The 18,264-nt window shown below is 36.0% G+C and overlaps 2 protein-coding genes and 2 non-coding genes across 6 annotated transcripts in view; 3 read left to right on the top strand and 1 right to left on the bottom strand.

Annotated features, from left to right (window-relative positions):
• The first annotated feature begins 2 nt into the window (after positions 1 to 2).
• Positions 3 to 5,619, top strand: LOC122092721 (kxDL motif-containing protein 1-like). Of its 2 annotated transcripts, none has more exons than XM_042662963.1 (3): positions 3 to 274; positions 1,216 to 1,368; positions 1,527 to 3,541. In XM_042662963.1, exons 1-3 carry the CDS (start codon positions 153 to 155, stop codon positions 1,558 to 1,560), a joined length of 309 nt encoding a protein of 102 aa, XP_042518897.1. In that variant the 5' UTR covers positions 3 to 152; the 3' UTR covers positions 1,561 to 3,541. The 2 variants fall into 2 exon arrangements, with proteins under 2 accessions (XP_042518897.1, XP_042518896.1); XM_042662962.1 differs by lacking the exon at positions 1,527 to 3,541 and adding an exon at positions 5,264 to 5,619 and having other exon boundaries at positions 29 to 274.
• A 2,886-nt stretch (positions 5,620 to 8,505) lies between these two features.
• On the top strand, positions 8,506 to 8,588 carry LOC122094592. Its single transcript, XR_006144906.1, has one exon. It is a non-coding gene; the product is annotated as a small nucleolar RNA R11/Z151 (small nucleolar RNA).
• Positions 8,589 to 8,816: 228 nt separating this feature from the next.
• LOC122094594 lies at positions 8,817 to 8,924 on the top strand. The gene has a single exon (XR_006144908.1). It is a non-coding gene; the product is annotated as a small nucleolar RNA Z152/R70/R12 (small nucleolar RNA).
• A 2,881-nt stretch (positions 8,925 to 11,805) lies between these two features.
• Positions 11,806 to 18,264, bottom strand: part of LOC122093752 (ADP-ribosylation factor GTPase-activating protein AGD12-like) — a 28,262-nt gene continuing 21,803 nt past the window's right edge. Inside the window, exons 6-9 of one of the 2 annotated variants that reach the window (XM_042664223.1) lie at positions 17,574 to 17,712; positions 15,979 to 16,098; positions 15,439 to 15,534; positions 11,806 to 12,227 (exon numbers count right to left, since the gene is read on the bottom strand). In XM_042664223.1, coding sequence (XP_042520157.1) covers positions 11,946 to 12,227; positions 15,439 to 15,534; positions 15,979 to 16,098; positions 17,574 to 17,712 — 637 coding nt within the window. In that variant the 3' untranslated portion in view covers positions 11,806 to 11,945. Of the gene's footprint in view, positions 12,228 to 15,438; positions 15,535 to 15,978; positions 16,102 to 17,573; positions 17,713 to 18,264 lie in introns of both variants that reach the window. The other variant, XM_042664222.1, reaches the window with a different exon arrangement.

Here is an 18,264-nt window from a genome sequence, read left to right as displayed (position 1 = left end):
TGATATGGCACGGGCTTGGTTAGAAAGTCCCAGATGGGCCAAGGAGAGGTTTCCAGGCCCCTGGCCCTCGACCCATTATGCTAGTTGCTTTCAATCCAAGTATCTAAGTATTTAAAATTGGCTTTAAGGTTCTGCCATACCTGCACTTCTCGATGGAGATGGAGCAGTCGGAGAGGGAGGCAATCAGAGACGCTTCTGAAGAGGTTTCTCGGCAGTTCAAGTCACTAGTTAACGCTAATGATATCGACACGCTCAAGCAATTACAGAACCTAATGTAATCTCTCTCTCTTTCTTTCTTTCTCTCTTTCTCTCTTTCTCTCTTTCTCTCTTTCTTGATGAAACCTTTATTTTTTCTCCATCGTTCTTGATGAAAACTAAAGCTGCATTTCTCTGCTTTCCGATCTAGGGTCTCTGTTGGGTTTTGATGTCAATGGTTTGATAATAATTGAATAGAGTGTTAGAGGCTACGTCTCGGGATTAATTCCATCATTTGAAGTTGCTAGATTGCATTCAAAAGTAGAATTGCTTATCGCTTTTTGGTTCTGTCTTCCACTGTATATAGTTCACCAGAGTTGAAGAAACTGTAGTCTTTGATGCATTGCAAGATTAATTTCATGTGGTTTCTTGGCCTGCATAAAATTAGGTGTGGTTTGATTGCTAGAAACTATAAACATTCGATTTCCATTACCTTCTGAAGGTTAAAAAAAAAAAAAAAAGAAAGGAAACCTGGGTGGATCTGATTTTAGTGGTTTACTCCTTTTAGTCGTAGGAACTGCGAATGGGTTTGCTTAGTTTAACTCAGTGTTCCAAATGGACATCCAGGATGCCTAGCAATGAGCCCATGCATCCCATTTCTTCTTGCCAGTTGCGACACTGTCCTTGATGGGAAAAGCACCTGGAAGCTATCCCCACCATCCGAGAATTTTTTTTTCCTGAAATATTGCTTTGAATGTAAACGCACGATTTGAAGTTATGGCTCCATTTCCAGAGAAGGGAAGGAGGTCCCTTTAGTGGGGTAGTATTTGTTGTTAATTGATTTCTTTGGTTTCGTTTTTCTCTGATTAGCTTTACTTCGCTGACCTCTTACTCCAATCCTGGTAGTTGGAAGTTCTAAAATTATGTTAAATTTTCTTTTCCTGTATGTTTGTGTTGTTTAAAATATGATGCCTCATAGTAGAAGTGTCAATGTTGATACAGTGAAACTGTCTCTTGCAGATTGGGAAGGTTACAGGATAGCAATGCTGTCCTATCACATTTTAATGATTTTTCGGAGCAGTGCTTTGCAGAGATTTCTAGTGATCTATCAAAGAATACACTTCTTTTAAGGTCCATGAAGATGGACCTTGATTACATATTTCAGAAGCTGAGGTAGGAACCACCATTTGTTCTTTGTTGTATTAGGATTAACAGCTCAACTTTCTATCTTATATCAAATTTTTGTGTTTTGAAATTCACTGCTGTAAGTGTGATACATTTCCAACAACACCTTGGCATGTTTTTCATCAAAGTTTCCTTCCTTCACACAGGCCATGGTGGAATGGAAGCAACGTCATGTTGTAGAAATTGGACTGTTTCTCATGATCATGTCCATATGCCTAAGAAATTAAGTGTTTGGATCTTTCTACAGCCTGTGTTTATGTATCTTGGCATGTCAGTTTCTATGAGACACTAAGTTGTTCCCCTGGGCATTCATTTACTGATTCTTATTTGCTTTTTGATTGCTTACATTGGAACATTGACCCCACCACCCCACTCAGTCCAATACCAATCCCACCTGCTCCACCTGCGATGCCTTCCCTTCTCGCTTTGCACACAGCCTCTCCACCACACCATTACCACATGCCCTTCCCTATCATCAGCTCCTCCTCCTTTACCTCTTCCACCTACTACTTCGTCCTCAGCTTCTTCCCCTCTCCCCCTCCACCTTCCATATACTTGTTTGCTTAACTGGGAAAACCAAGCATAAAATGATTTTGAATTTAGGCACTACCAAATGACCTATGCTAAAACAAGAGAAGCCCACGGAGCGGTAGGAGTACGTCGCTTCTTTCTTTTTCATATCTGCTGTCCCAGCTGAGTTCCGCTATTAACTGATTACAGCATTTCTGCACTTCACTGACCTTCTCCAGCAAGCGTGTAAAAAAGCAACGAAGGAGAGTGTCACATGCCAACGTTAGACTTGAAAAAGTACGCCACAGCGGATCTTTAAGTGACTAATTGGCTCAGCTCAATAAAGCCTTGTATATGTGTAAGGCTGGCTCTCCCTCTTTCTGTTCTTTCTCATCTTGAGCCTAGTGAACCTACATCTTTTAAAGAAGCTAGTCTTGATCCTTGGTGGTGAGGTGATGCAAACAGAATTATCTGCTCATATTATAAATAATATTACAATAGGGGTCTATTAGTTCAATAAATCTACCCCCCCCCCCTTTTCTTTTCTGGAGTTCCGCTGCCCAATAGGCGTTACGGCCATGCACCTCGAGATCTCGGAGAATCTCTTGGAGCTTTTCAAGAGGTGTGTTGTTCCCTCCTACAACTAAAATGCACATTATTGGGTGTAAGTGGATCTACAAGATAATAGGAAAGCTGATTGTTCTATCAAGTGCTATAAGGCTTAAGTAATTGCTAAAGGGTGCTCACAAGAGTATGGTCTTGATTGTGATTAAACATTTACTCCTGTTGTCAAGCCGGTGGCCATTCGGGTTTCCTTTGCTCTTGCCTTGTCTCAAAATTTTCTAGTTCACCAACTTGATGCGAAGAATGCCTGTCTTCACAATTATTTGTCCGAAGATGTCTATATGTGACTGCTGCCTGGATTTCATGATTTTGACATCCTAGAGATGTTTGCAAGTTGAAGACCATTTACAGTGGCAGCAAGTGAGTCGTGCTTGGTTTTATAGATTTAGTTCTTATCTTCTTGATTTGGGATTTTAAATTCTCTCTGATACAATGCCAAGGATAAAATCGTTTTTTATCAGAGAAGTTCACTATTGATCTTATTTATGAGATTCAATGGCACAGTATTTACATGAGTTTAAGCTATACATGGACACAGTATTTGCAACAAAAAATATAAAAGGGCAGAAGGTAAGCCGGCCATGCTAACAATGGAAAGATTATAAAACCCCTTTGGATTGTGCTACTGTGAGGTGAAATCTACACACCAGTTGACATGTCACTATTAATGGTGTTCCTCAGGGACATTGATACCTACTTTGGCATTTAATTGTACTTGATCCAGGAACCATTCTTCTGCTGGGGACTGTGGACCCATATTTTTATTGTATCATGATATCCGCGTGCAAACAAAAAAGACTTTCATCATTAAATCTTCATAGAGCACAGTATAATGTGTTGATTGTTCTAGCTTGTCAATCGTATTTGGTCTTAGTTTTGAGGTCTTCCACAGAGGGGAGAGGGGAAGAAGTGATTTGTATCCCAACCAATTGTACTCATTCCTGTAACTATTCAAAAAGAAACTGAGGAATGATCTGTAGAATATAAAAGTTAAAAGGTCATTCTTCATATGATTACCCATTTGATTATATGCTACTGTCCAAAAAAAAAAAAAAAAAAACTGTGGAATGATCTGGGCTTTTGAAGTCCCCAGCTCTTTCTTGCTTACAGTCTGTAGTTCTTAAACTGGAATCGGTTTCTGCATATAATTTATTTCCTGCTATTGCATTTTTTGTCAGCTTTTTGTAATCTTTAGATTTAGGAATGGAAACAGGGAAACAATGACATGTAGCTGGCCGAGATGGAAGTCATTTATGTTTATTTGTAGTGCTAGAACCATTTTTGGCTACTAGTTTATTGCAGTACATACTAGTATAACAGATTTATAAGAAAGAGGACATATCTTGGCCCAAGGATCTAAATGTGTCTGATGAGACTTGATACTGAGGATTTGCACCCCTTGGCAGAATCCCCTTCTATTTCTAATCCAATCCATTCCAAAAGTGGGGCTTGGTGCAATCTGGTACACACAGTATTCCACAATAGTTGAATGGTTCTCTTTTACTAGTTATCGGAAAATGAGACTAGCATATATAAACTGTTTTCTTGGAGGGGCCTAATAGAGGAATTTGCTTCTTTTTTCACTGACTATTTTTTTTTTAATAGGATATCATAACTTTTGTAGGCTCACTGTCCAAAATAGAGGTGGATCCGTGGATATACATGTATACATCCATGATTTGAGTTCTACCCAAAATTCAGGAGCCATATACAAAGGACGACAGAATCAGAAACTGGTCTTATTATACACAGTTGGAAATGGTCCTATATGCAAATTGTTTCTTTATTCCCCACTCCTGACTAGAGATTCTGCTAAGGCATTAGCTGATCTAGGTCCTGAGAGAATGAGATGTGTTACCTTGGGAATACAGCTGTCTTATCCTCATAAGAAGATCTGCCAGCCTCCAGGGAACCTGTCCCTCCTGTGATAACCATCATGGCTAGGCTGAGTCTCCTTCAATCGTTAGGTGATTCCAAGATTAATTAGAGAAAATGTGAATCCCCTGGATCACAGCTTTAATTTTTTCTGTGTTTGAATCCACCCTCCCAATGGAACTCAAGAATGACATAAGAATATCACCAATATGATCTCTGAACACCGCCCCTGCTGGTCCTGGATTGCCAAAAACTACTCCCATTAAAGTTCCTTTTTTGCTGAATAATATTCACTAGGTGAATTAGATGAGTTAATAAAGCACACTGGTGACAACCGAATCTTAATCACTATTAATGCATTTCGATTCTTCACCTCAGAAATGACTCATTTTCTGTTAACTTAGGTTTTTTTTTTTTGGGGGGGGGGGGGGGGGGGGGTGGGGGGATGTGGATAGATGGATATCTTAGCTTTTGGTATACCATCATCTTGTAGTTTGTCGTGCATATTTTTCTGATCAATTACAGAAACTTGATTGAAATACTAGTAGTCTAGTAGGAGGGAATGGTCTAACAAGAGTCTTGTTAAGAGAAATGGATAGCCAAACCCCTAAAGATACTAAATGATCTCCACAATGTTGAAGTCCTATATTGCCCCTTTTTTGGAGGGGGTGGGAGGTTTTGCGTTGTTTTCCCTGGTGGGTTCCTTCTTAATGGCAACTATCCCACTGTATTTCTTTTATTTGCATTTTCTTTCGGTATTATTCATCAAATTTATCATTTACTAGGTTATTTCATTGGCCTCTTTCCTAGAAATACATTGAGCTTGTTAGTTTCAATTCTTGATGTTTTAGTTACAGTAATGTCATTCTTGCAGAAGCATGAAAGCCAAGATCATGACTACCTATCCAGATGCAATTCCTGATCCTTCAACCATGCAAAAGCTTGACCAAAGACCAGACCTTGATAGGTTTCAGTAAAATCAACTATTCTAAGAAGAAAGAGCATGCTGGGTGTTAGGATTTGGTGATTTTTGTATTTGCATTGTTGGTTGTATATGTGTTCTACAGATAGGATATAAAATAATTCATTACAAAACAGAGAAGAAAATTACCAAGGAAATGTATTGTCAATTACTGATACTCAAGACAGGATTGTTACATTTTTTTTTCGTCTTGGCACTAAAAAACAAAGATTGTTCTTTGATATATATAAAAAGAAGGTACAATCAAACTCTACCATTGTTAAGGTTTTGGTATTTAATTAGAACTGATTTCTAATGGTTTACTAGTTCTCCCCTTGGTTGATGGCCAGTTATGTTAGCTTTGAGGGTGGATGAGGGAGAACAGAATGGCATGGCCGCCCCGGGGGGGGGGGGGGGAGGAGGAGGGGGAGAGATGGTGGATCCCCTCCCCTGCAGGTAACTACACCATCCCCGTCCACCCCCGTTGGTTACCTGCAGGGAATATGAACCTTCCTCATGAGAGTGGGGGTTTGAGTAGGGGTGTCAAACGGTCGGTTTGGCCCTTTGGTTGGGCTGAATTGGTTTGGTTTTGGTCTAGGAGATAGTGATACCAAAACCAAACCATTAAGGAACTTTGATTTTTATTGATTTTGGTTTGATTTAATGTGGTTTTGGTTCATTTTTGGATTTGAACCATAATGAATTTTACATTCATAACCTATAGTGAAGAAAGATTCGGTAAAAATGCTCTAAATCATCTTACCTCATGTCAAATAAGTAAAGAACTAAGAATAGGAAAATTGATTTGATGTGTTCATGTTGTAATTGGAACAAAGAGGAATAAATTGTAAGGTGAAGATAACTAATATTGAAATCAATGGATAAATTGAATTTGGTGGGAAATCATTGTCTATCTTTGTAAGGGAAAGATGACTAATATTGAGATCACTGTATAATTAGTAAGTAGGAAGATGACTAATGTTGAAATCACAAAATGAATCAGATTATGAAATCATTTATTTAGCTATCCAATTAATTTTGTGTAGTGAACAATGTGATCAATGGAAGAAATGTTACAAATTAATTTCCCTACTCATAATCTCATACTCATTGATTTAGAATAATTCCCTTTACAACAAAAAAATCTTCTCGGTAATATTGAAATAAATGGATAGTGAATTCACCTATTCATGATTTTTTTTTTAACGGTTTAATTTGGTTGGTTTCAGTTTGGATATCTTTGATGCGATCCGATATTCAATTGGTGTCATTGTACACTCCTATTTTTTTCGGATTGGTTTTGTTCAGATCAGGTTCTTTCAATTGGTTTTAATTGTTTTTTATCGGTTTGGGACACCCCCTAAGGTTTTTCTTTTTTCTTTTTCTTTTTTTTTTTTTTTTTTTTTTTTTTTTTTTTTTTTGGGGTGGGGGGGGGGTGGGGGGTGGGGGTGTAGAACACCCCTAAGTTACAGAGCTAACTACAAATTAGTAATACCAAATTTAAATAAAATTCTTTGTAGATGCATGTGATCACTATGTCCAAACACAGGGAATGCGAAATAATCACCATATTCCTTTGAGTGATGTTCGTGTGTGAACTCATTGGCAGGTAATGGATGCAAAATGATCGTTGCACCCCTCTTGGTTGATGTCTATATGCATGCTCTCATTGATTGGTGTGCTGGCGCAAAGGCCATGCGCCCCCACAAAGAATACTTCCCATATTTCAAACATGAGTATAGATGGCAATCGGTTCAATTTCGATTGTTCAAAAATTTGGTTCAAGAGACAAGTGCAGAACCCAAAATCAGATCAAACCAAATATATGAACAAATTTTCAAAACCAAAACCAAACTAATTTGGTTTGATTGAGTTTCTATTTTTTTATTCGATTTTGTATTTTGCTTCTTGTTCGGTTTTATATTCATGTTAGGTCTTAATTTAGTTGTTTGAGTCAACTTTCTACATCTTCACTAAAAAAAAAACTCATTTATTAGGGTCATAATCCACAAACTTTTTTCAAATATTAAAAAAGAACAGACTTATCATCCACATTGATTAAAATAGTAAAAAATAATATAATTTTGCTCGGTTCTTTATTCAGTTCGAATATAGGTAATCAATTCAATCGTTTTAATCATAAACTAAACCAATAAAGATTTCAGCTTTTGAAACAAAAACAGAACCAATTTAATTTGGTTTGATCGGTTTTGATTTTGATTTCGGCAGTACAATACTGTTTTTTTTTCTTAAAAATTAGCTATTAGTAGGTGTATCAATCCCAAGCCCATATTGATTCGACCGATCGGGCCTGACCTGCATTGGTTATAAACATGTTGGGCTCAAGCCTAACCCATTTATAAATAGATAGTACACAATGCAAGTGTTAAGCCCGATAGATACCGATCGACCTGACTTGTTTATGAGCCTGACTTGGCCCAACACATTTAGCACGACCGTGTTTATATGTACATTTTGATTTTTTTTATTTTTTAATAGAATAAGGTATATATTGATTTTTTTTATCAATTATTGAATATAATTAAGTATAATATCTTTTCCAAATTGTTGATAATTTAATATAGTATATTAAAGTTCCTTAAACCTATGACAATTAAACACTGCTTAAGACCCCGTTTAAAATTTTATTGGTACGTTATTCCATTTAAGCATCGATTATAACCCAATTAAGAGAAACCTAGTTAAAGCCTAGAATCCGATCAAGTCTAACACAAGACCGACCAAGATTGACTCATTCCTCAAAAATAGATAACCTAATAGGCCCACCAGGCCCATTAGATACCTCAGCTGTCATTTACAATAAAAATAAACCACAAAACAGATTTCACACTTCTGAGAGACCCTAACCCTAATTTTCAATTGATGCCCCCGTACAAATATGAAAACCCTAATTTCTCTCTCTATATATACATCACCCTTGACAGACTAGACAGTCATCGACGGAAGCTACCGCACGAGCCAAAGAAGAAGTTGCTTTTGCTGTGTTAGGAGGAAAAACAAGAATAGTCCCGACTCCTGAGTTCTTTGTTGTTTCATATTTTCTTCTTTTATTTCTCGGCCTATTCGTCATTTTTTCTTGATTTTATTTGTTATGGTTTTCATCAGTATATGCGATGGGAGGATCAAAGAAGATAGGGCTAATGATGATAAAATCTTATCTTAGCGGATTTCAGTGAGATTTCGGTCAATGATCTGATTGTTACACACACTGAAGCCCATTATTCTTCTTCTTACCTGATCTTCTTTTGAATTTTCTAAATCGGATTCAAATCCAGTTTCATTTAAATCGTTATTCTTAGGTTTTCATGAATCTGTGTTTCTGTTTCAGTTAACAATAATCTCTAATTTGTTCTGTCATTCTTTTTTAGGTTCATTTGTTGAAATGAAATATGATAATTCAAACGGAAACGGAAGATACAGAATGTGGTTAGAGAAGAGAGGATTTGATGCAATGATGAGTTTAAAAGGGATAGGCAGTGGACGGAGCTTTGTTTAGAAGCTTCGCCGTGAGCCTTGTCACCAATAAAAACGACTTCTTCTTCCTCTGAGCTCAGATCTCCTCCTTTTGCCATTAAAATTTTAAATTTGTGATTAGAACAGTGAAGTACCAGACCCCGAGTAGCTGGCGCTTACTCTGTTTCTTGAGTCTTGACTTGAATCTTTATTAAAATGGTGTTCATACGAACTGGGCTATGTTTGGTATCCAATCCCGTCTGTGAATTTTTAAAATTTTAGAATATGTTATTAACTAAAATTGAAAGCATTGTATGAATACATATTCTGCTTTAAGTGCATTTTTTATTTTAAAATGCTTTCTCTTAATCAGATTCTTGATATTTTTCATAATCATGAAAGAACTTGATAATTTATGGGTATCATCAAAGAAGCTTCTATGACACTAGTGAGGGAACAGAACTATTAAGGATGTTCCAGCATTGCGACAAAATCCTAACCTAGTCAGCAAACTGATGATGGGTTTAAGAAGATGGTCAGTGAAAGAGAGTGTTGTCCATTGGTGGAGCTCTTCTCATAAGGTATGAGGGGGTTGGCTGGCGCTGGAGAATGAGAAATGAAAATGAGAAAGTCTTACATTCCAGAGTGGGGGTGCATTCTTGACCATTTATTTAATGACATATTTTAACAGTATAGATGAATTCTTGGTCGGCTATGGATTCTAAGAATTGTTCATCTATGATTCTATTATTATTTTCTTTTTGTGCAAAAAACCCCTGACGGAAACAATAAAATCAAATCTTGCTTGGAAGACAACTATGGAAACTCAATGGATGAACTCATGAAAGGCATGCGAGGTAGTCTCAGTGGAAAATAAAATGGTGATAGCCAATTTACAGCTATCCAGAAAGAAAGGCCTTGTGTATACTTGGCCATTGTTTCATTCTTTAATCAGTAAAATAATAAACAAGTTATTAAAATGCACTTAATGAATAAAAAAGTATTTACATGGTTTGAATCAATTGTAAGCTAATTTTGATGGAACTGGAATTATGGAGCGAAAGAGAAACTGCCTTGTCAATTGTCATAGATGTTGTTATATACTTATTTTTTTCACAAGAGGTGAAATTTTAGGATCCGTTTGATAATGTTTTTGTCGTTTATATTTCAAGAAATGGTAGAAACATAAATTTCCGAAACAAAAACGCAATGCAATCAAAAGTGTTTGATAAATCATGTTTTTGAAAGTCGATAATAAAAAGAATGGCTATGAGTTATTTTGAGAAACGTTTATTTGTTTCTTGAACTATAAATAGGGAGAAATTTCAATTTCTATTTCTAAAAACAAGTGAAACAAAACAGTTTTATCAAACGTTTTTTATTCTATTTCTGTCATTTCTTGACATAGAAACAGCAGAAAATGTGTCTCTTGAAACGTTATCAAACGGATTCTTAATTTTACCTGATTTTATGTTTGATCCATGGAATCATTAAACTTTCTTTTTTGTTATATTTAAATAAGAATAAAAAAGTAAAATCATAAAGCTAAATATGTGTGATTATTGAGAGGGTAGGGTTGGGATTTTCATTTTTTACCTTGAAATTTTATTGAAATAACCATAATAATGAGGAGATACGAGCTCTGAGAGAGTCACGGGTGAGATAACTTCTTGAATATATCAACAACAGAAATAAAATTAACAATCAAGAGTCAAAGTTAATGTAAAAGTCTTTGAAACCCATAACTACACACAATTAAAGACCATATTGAAGAGCCCTCATCTCAGCCGCAAAGTTGAAACACACAGTAAAAATTTGAAAAGGCTGCTAGAACCTGTTTATCTCTATTTCCGATTATTCCACCACCTACATTAATGCTAGATTTCTTCACTTGCACAATCGCGTTAAGTTTAACAGCATTAAATGGTGGATTCCAATAAATAGGAGTATGCCTTTTTTTTTAATCAAATAAGAGGGGTCGAGATAAAGAACCTTTAAAATTATGACATCCCCAACTTGTCCTAAATGGTGGCATGTACGCGTGCCTACAGCCTACACCATGCCTTCTATTGTTCATAACTCCCCAACTTCTTGTACCCACAAATACTATTAGCACCTACATGGGATGGCCAAAACGACAATCTTGCTCGAATCTCCTTAGTGGGAATATTCTCCACCTTCAACAACCTCCCAGAAAAATCCAAACTTTAGAGGGATTTTCATTAGCCCTTCTTCTTAATTGGCTATTAATGCATTTAGGTCTCTTGTTTTACCCTTTTTTTTTAAATAAATAAATTTCTTGCCTAGTAACAAAATCTAAAGACTTCATAAAATCTTCACCCAACAGTACAAAACAAAACGAAAAGACTGGAAATTTTTGTTACTTCTTCCCCATTCCAATTCTATGGTTTTAGATAATTCCATCTACTCCTAATCAATTCTGACCTATTTTAATCGGAATTTGATGCAGGCCATTAGTGTTCAATTCCAGGTTTTTAAACCTTGATCCCAATCCGTCCAACACAATAGTGGCTGAAAAGTGACAAGTTCGGTGGAAAGGGTTGAGTTTGGCAAAATCTATTTCATATTTTAAACCCATATCTTCCACTACTGTTCTTTGGTGGCTGAGGGAAACATTCGACAAATGGCGGAATGAGAGTTGGTAGAAATAAAACTCGCGAGTTCATATTTAGTTTGTATAAGACTTTGTTTTTTTATTTTTTTATTTTTTAAGGTCTTTGAGGTACCAATACTTGATTCCTAGTCCCCATGTACAATATAAGATTTTGACCATTGAAACAGCCTAGGGCATTGGTTGTATAAGACTTGATTCAAATGTTGTCTTTGGAGCCTTGTGAACAGGGTTTTTTTCTTTTTTTTTCCTTTCAGGAATAGTTGCAAATTCACTTCGGCCGAATGATTGGAGAATTAAACTATGGACTCACTAGAAACCACCCCATCTACAAAAAAGGGAATGCAAATTACAGAAAAGGGTAATTAACATAAATATATAGACAAAAAAAAATGAAAAAATGCAATGCTGTATAAATATTTCATACAATACAACAGCTGCATCAAAGTTTTATTCAACAGTAGATATGGAGGAAAAATGATGCGACAACTATTGCTCTAGAGGTATCCATTCTAGTTCTAGTTCAAGATCTCCACATTCAACATTCTGAAGCTTCAGCAACACCCCTTGTTTCACTTTCCCGTCCACTATATTGATGATGCTGTCTTCAATGAGAGCATTGTCATGCGATTTCAACCACTTTCCAATCTGCATGTTTCCAAACATGTTTGGATCACCAAATGCCATTGCAGATGTGATCAGCGGCTGAATATCAACCTCGGCTACCCCCATTATGTCATCAGCCGAAAATGTGTCGTAATCATATACTTGCTGCACCATGGGAGCCAATAAATTAGAAAATAAAAATGCAAAGTATTAATAAATTCATAAACATGAGATATTGACAAATAGACTAGGTAGTCTGTATTCAGAATCCATTTTCTGCTCATCTCACAATTAAGTTCAGAGTTGATCATATCAGATAATCCTGACCGGACATACCACTCCTGAGGGTAGTCAGATACACAGGCAAGGAAAATTTCTAGGTCAACCGATGATTTAATCCACCCAATCATGGTTTATAGTATCGTGGACCAAATAATTTTTTCTTTTTGCACTAAGAAGAAGAAAATAATAAGGTTATATGAATGACGCCGGGATTGAGCAAACTTTTAGCATCATAATGTAGAAATCAAGAATTCCATCATTAGAGAATAATAAAACACATTATCACTGCCATGTTTTCCAAACTTTGACGCCATGTGAGATGACTTTTGCTTGTAACCTTGTGAACCGTGAGGTGGACAGGGAGTGAAACGTTGAAGCACTAAATTTAGGAAGCTCCAAAATGCTCCAATAAAAATTGCAGTTGAAGCATTGGATCATTATTTTCTTTGGGAGAGGGAAGCATTGGATCATTACCCATTCCTTCTGCAAGTTAAACACTGGACAGCATTCGATAATCATTAGATACTGCAAAAAATTTAGGCGGACTATGCCTACCATATCCACTAAGAATTTCTAGAAGGCTGAAAGGGTAAGGTATACTCCTCTGTTCGTGAAATTCTAAAGCTGACTTGTCCAACAAGTGATCAAGTCTGTTGTGGACATTAACAGACTGCATTATGACTTTATGAGATAATTAGGTTTTAGCAGCACATGGACTATTCTAAGTCATTAGAAAAGAGTTCTTGGATGACTGTTATAAGTTTGAAGACTTTTCATCAAAGAAGAGGAGAGAGAGATCTTAAAGAAGCTTGAGGAAGTGAGAGAAAGTACTTAATCTTGGGGGGAGTGATCGACAGTAGGATGGGATCGTTGGCCAAACATTATCCCTTAATTTTTATGTCCTGGCAAAGAGTGGATATTTTAAAAACACCAACTTTCGTAATATGGTGCTACTTTTTTGGGGTGGGAGGAAGAGAACTAACATGATGAGGCATTTAGTTCCGAAGGCAATGAGATCGAGAAAAAGAGAAAAGTAGGGGTAGTGAGAGGTACATTTAACGAAGAGATTTAAGGTTCTGATCTATGGTTTTGATTGCACAAGAAAATCCTAAAAAGATGCATCACTCAATATAAAACTATCATTCAAATAACCCATATAAATATAGTTGGACCAAGGCCTTCAATCGGTGTTGATAGGGTATAGCCCAACATTGGAGGGTGATTTCAAGCATTTGTAAATAGTGGGGTAGATAAGTGTACAGTTCCAAATTTTCCCAATATAGTTGGCAATCAAATAAGAAGATAAGAAAATTTATAATAAATTTAAGGGAGATGGTTAGGTATGCCGCCGGCTTTCTTGGTGGTAGTGGCTCAACCAAGGGAGGGCTAGGATGGGAGGGGCATGGGGAATTTTCCAAGGGAGGTGTTAAATAGACACAATCCTGGATATACCGGCGACATACCCAGCCTTTTCCCTAAATTTAATTAAACTTAAAAGTAGAAAGAAAAATATGAGGGTTAGGAGAGAACAGGGATAGATTCGATTATCTAATTATGTAATAAATGAAAACAAAGGGGCGACATCTTAGGAAACTGAAATTGTAAGGAGAATATTGGGGATGCATGGAAGAAAGAAATTGATGATGATGACATGGTGAGTATGATTAGGATTGGGTGAATGTTTCCAAATCAATATATAAGATTCCAATATGTCCACAAAATTGGTAATATTAATGGGGTGGTGCATGACATGGTTTCAGGCCATGTAAAGAACAAAGTGCAGTGAAAATAAATATTTTTTCACTTTGCATTTTGAAGGTATTAAATGAATAGAAATTGTAAAAAAAGGACAGTACGCAACTATGAGTTTGAAAGAAAGGGAGAGTTGTTAAGAGTTCATCAGGACTACTAAGGGAAGATTTAAGTATTGAAATTAGTAGATTTTCTAGAATTTTTAGAAAATTAATAACATGAAGTTATAGGAGTGACATTAACTTTGTAAAGAAGTAGTTGACTAATAAGATTGAAAGGCATTCACAAGTAAACTTTTTCCATGTGGAGCTATTCATTTTGACTGTTTGTTAGATGGCCTATGACCTGGATAGGCTACATGTTAAATTTGAGAGCCTATCTCAACAATATGCACCACCGTGCACAAGGCTTTCCTCCCTTGTTTTTTCAACCATGCCTAAGGCTGAACTGCCGCGCAAACCAAAGAATAAGTGATTTTTAACAATTAAAACAAAATCTGGATAAATTCGTTTAGTCTGAAAATATAGTCATGATTAGATTACGACGTGGACAATGTGTCCACTAAAGAGCCACTTCAGTTGGAACACTTCCCAGCTGCGTCATTAGCTGGATCCATGCTCCTACACATTTTAGCACTTAGGTACATAAATCACATTTAAAAATTAGTAATGTGATTGGTAAATTACATCATAGGACAGTAAAATTATATATTTTCCTCTTGAAAAATTAAAACTCTTGAAATATGATAAGAAAGTTAAGGATAACTACATCATTTTACAAAGGATGAACAAAAGTAGTTAAAACTATCAATGAGATAGGATAATGTACATAAAAGTATCTAATAACTACAGAATTATTCCAAAAAATACAGTAAATATTGTTTAAATAAAAAATTAAAAAAAAAAGGATAAAAAATGTTGTGTATGAAAACAAGCAACAAAAACTTTAACAATATAAGATCTATCCTGGTCTTTGATATATATTTCCCTATTATCTTGAGTTTTCTTTTTTATATGAATATGTCACTTATTTTATGTACTTACTTATAGTCATACATTCAAGGCTTATTTTTCAGATCTAAGGTTTACCAAATTGCCTCCTAGAAAATTGGAATGCTTTATATCATAACTTTATATTTGAGACAACTGGTGGCATAAAAGGTTAGCATCAAAACAACCATTAGAGTAAAGTCCTAACCAATGGGAATTTTAGAATAGCTAAATGCATGATTACATAGTAAAACAAATTGGAAAGAGAATGGAGAGAATAGAGAGAGAAGCCATTTACACCAATCCGACGTATTGAAATAGCAAGAGGATAGGCAGAAGATAGACAGGCTCACCAGCTTTACGGCCCCAAAGTTATGAGGAACTGAAAGCATGAGATCTTCATTCCACACTGGATTCAAATTGCTCTTTACTACTTGTGTCTGGACTTTCTACAAAAAAAATATTAATGCCAAAAGGCAAATTATCACCAGCCAAGAAGGAACTAACAATTGTAGTGGACGGAATATAAGCTACACATTGGCTAGATCATAAAAGTAATTTCTTTTTGAAGAAAATTATAAGAATAGTTTAAATAGTGTTGCGCTCTGCTTTGAAAGGGTTGAATACCATTTGACACAATCAGATGACAGCAGCTATAAGTGGCAACCTATTGAACATTCCAGAAACATCGTATGAGACTCGAACGAATTATATCAAACAGATGTTTAACCATTTTGGTCTTTTTGGGCGTAATCAATCCAATGCAAAAAATTTCCTGGAGACAACACCCTAATCATGAATGCATTTTATCCTAATAGATACCACAATTGATAGGACACCTTCAGCGTTTTTCACCAAAGGTTAAAAAAAGTGAAACCGAAGAAGAGACTGACCTGCTGCCCAAGAGTAAGGACAACGTAAGGATCACTAGACAATAGATCTCTGATAGCCAAATTTGTGCCTTTTATCACTTTAATCTTTAGCATTCCAATGAACTCCACCATGCCCCCCTCCTGCTGTTAGTGGCAAAATCAAACAAATTAGGGATATTGAAAGTAACACTTATAACAGGTGCAACCCATCTTGCATTACTTTGTCCCTGTCAAAGAAACAACCAAATATTGCTAAAAAAATGGAATACAATTGTTTCATAGTAACTATATATTAGGAAGAAAATATCTCCCTTCCATACACACTTCATCAATGGTTTAAGGTCCATGACTCCTCATGAGCCCAAGCCAACTTGACTGAAGAACGTGATAAGACCCACCTGGAAGTTGAACCATGAAAGAGGCCAGCTCATGAAAGTGTTTTAAAAGACCCTTTGACCAAGGGGTTGGAGCATGATCTGTCCATGCATATGAAATCTAGAGGTCCTTTAAAAATCATTGACTAGTTACTCGTGTGAATTTCATTTCAATGACTAGTTGGGTTTCCTTGCAGAATTGTCTAGTGAATTTAAGACATATTATTGGTGTTTTTCAATATTATTTCTCAGCAGGGCTGGTCTATAGTTAGATGAGGTAGTGACAAGATAGTAGTTAATGCTAGCACTAGGCTCTTAAGTCTTAACTAGGGTTCATTTTGTTTCTTCATAGCTGAAAAGGAGCACAATGTAAATGGGACATTGGTCAATTTGTTTAAGCCATGGTGAATTGGAGCACTCCAAGTTAACTATGTGTGTGTTCCTAGAATCCTCACAGATTATCACAGTTCTTTTCTTGTCGAGGAGGATTGTTATGAAGTTTTTTAATTCCTCTTTTCATCAATCAACCTAGAATTCTTCTTGTTCTACATGCAAACCAGCATCATTCAATACCAATCCATCAACTCTATCATCTCATAAAAATAATCACAATAAACCACCATTCACCACCTAGACCCTAGTGTTATCCATGCACAACATCTCTCGTCTTCATCTATTAGTTCATTTTTCAAGTTTCACCTATAAGATATACTTCATGAATTTCTCTTTGAAAACATGTTCCTTAAATTCCAGATCCAATCTCTTTGCCGCATCTCTCTATTCTAGCCAGTAAAATAATATTTGAATTAATTTTTTTTCAAGGTTCCATAATTGATGCTACATAATCACTGATACTAAATCACGACATTGTACAAAGGAAGATCTTTTGATTTTACCTACTTTTTTCTCGTCTTTTCTAGATGTATATAAATTTCATTTTCTTCGACAGCTCGACAATTGCACTAAGTGATATAGGCAGAATCATAAAAAGAATATAAATCACGACATCATAAAAATGAGGATCTTTTGATTATCCCTACTTTTTTTCTTTTTCTTTTCTAGATGTGTATAAATTTCATTTTCTTCGACAGAAGCAGTTCACATCATACGATCTAATTGATATATACTTTTTATGCATCATATAAAGTGTCACTCATAAGGGTGACAAACCACATGCTTGGATGCTGACGCTTAACAATTGGAGCAAGTGATACAGAATCATAAGAAGTACCAATCATTTACCATTTTAGTTGCTGACTTTTCGCTTCGAAAGCTATCCAATATCTTTCTAGAAAAACTAGATTGGAGAGAGGAGGTCCTTCCAGGAAGCGAGACAATCCGCAGACTAGGTTTCAGAAACTCCTGAAGTTCATATTTAGACCTTCATAAAAGTAAGTGAAATACATAAGCAATCATTTTTATAATCTTAACATTTTAATGTATGTTATTTTCCCATGGATTGAGCCTAACTCCTAAGTTGTCCTGCTAGAGTGCCACCTCTAGGAGCAGGTGCAGCCGAAAGAAAAATCTTTTGTATATCCAGTAAAGTTTGAAAAGTCGTTTATGAGGCCAATGCATAGGCAGTTCAAATGGTCTGCTTACTAGACTATGAGTTAGCACCCAAAAGTGATGTATACAAATTTAAACAGTCAATATTCAGGTACAGCTAGACTAATCTTGACCTCTTTCCCATCATACGGATTTTATTACAAAAAAATACATACATATAGTCAAACAGTCTAAGTCTTCTCGCTTGCCAAGTAGTCACTTTTATTTGAGCCACATACTATGATATGTGGCCAATTGTGTCCATCTATCAGATAAGGGACCCTCAGAATTGACCACTTTACATGTTCCAAGTCCATATACAGGCCCTACCCTTGGCAGGACTTGTTGTTTAAGTCTTAATTATTTTCCTTCTCAATGACAAGGA

This window comes from Macadamia integrifolia, chromosome 11 (genome assembly GCF_013358625.1).
Source record: "Macadamia integrifolia cultivar HAES 741 chromosome 11, SCU_Mint_v3, whole genome shotgun sequence".
In the NCBI taxonomy this organism is placed as follows: Eukaryota; Viridiplantae; Streptophyta; class Magnoliopsida; order Proteales; family Proteaceae; genus Macadamia; species Macadamia integrifolia.
This window is presented reverse-complemented; position numbering and strand designations above follow the sequence as displayed.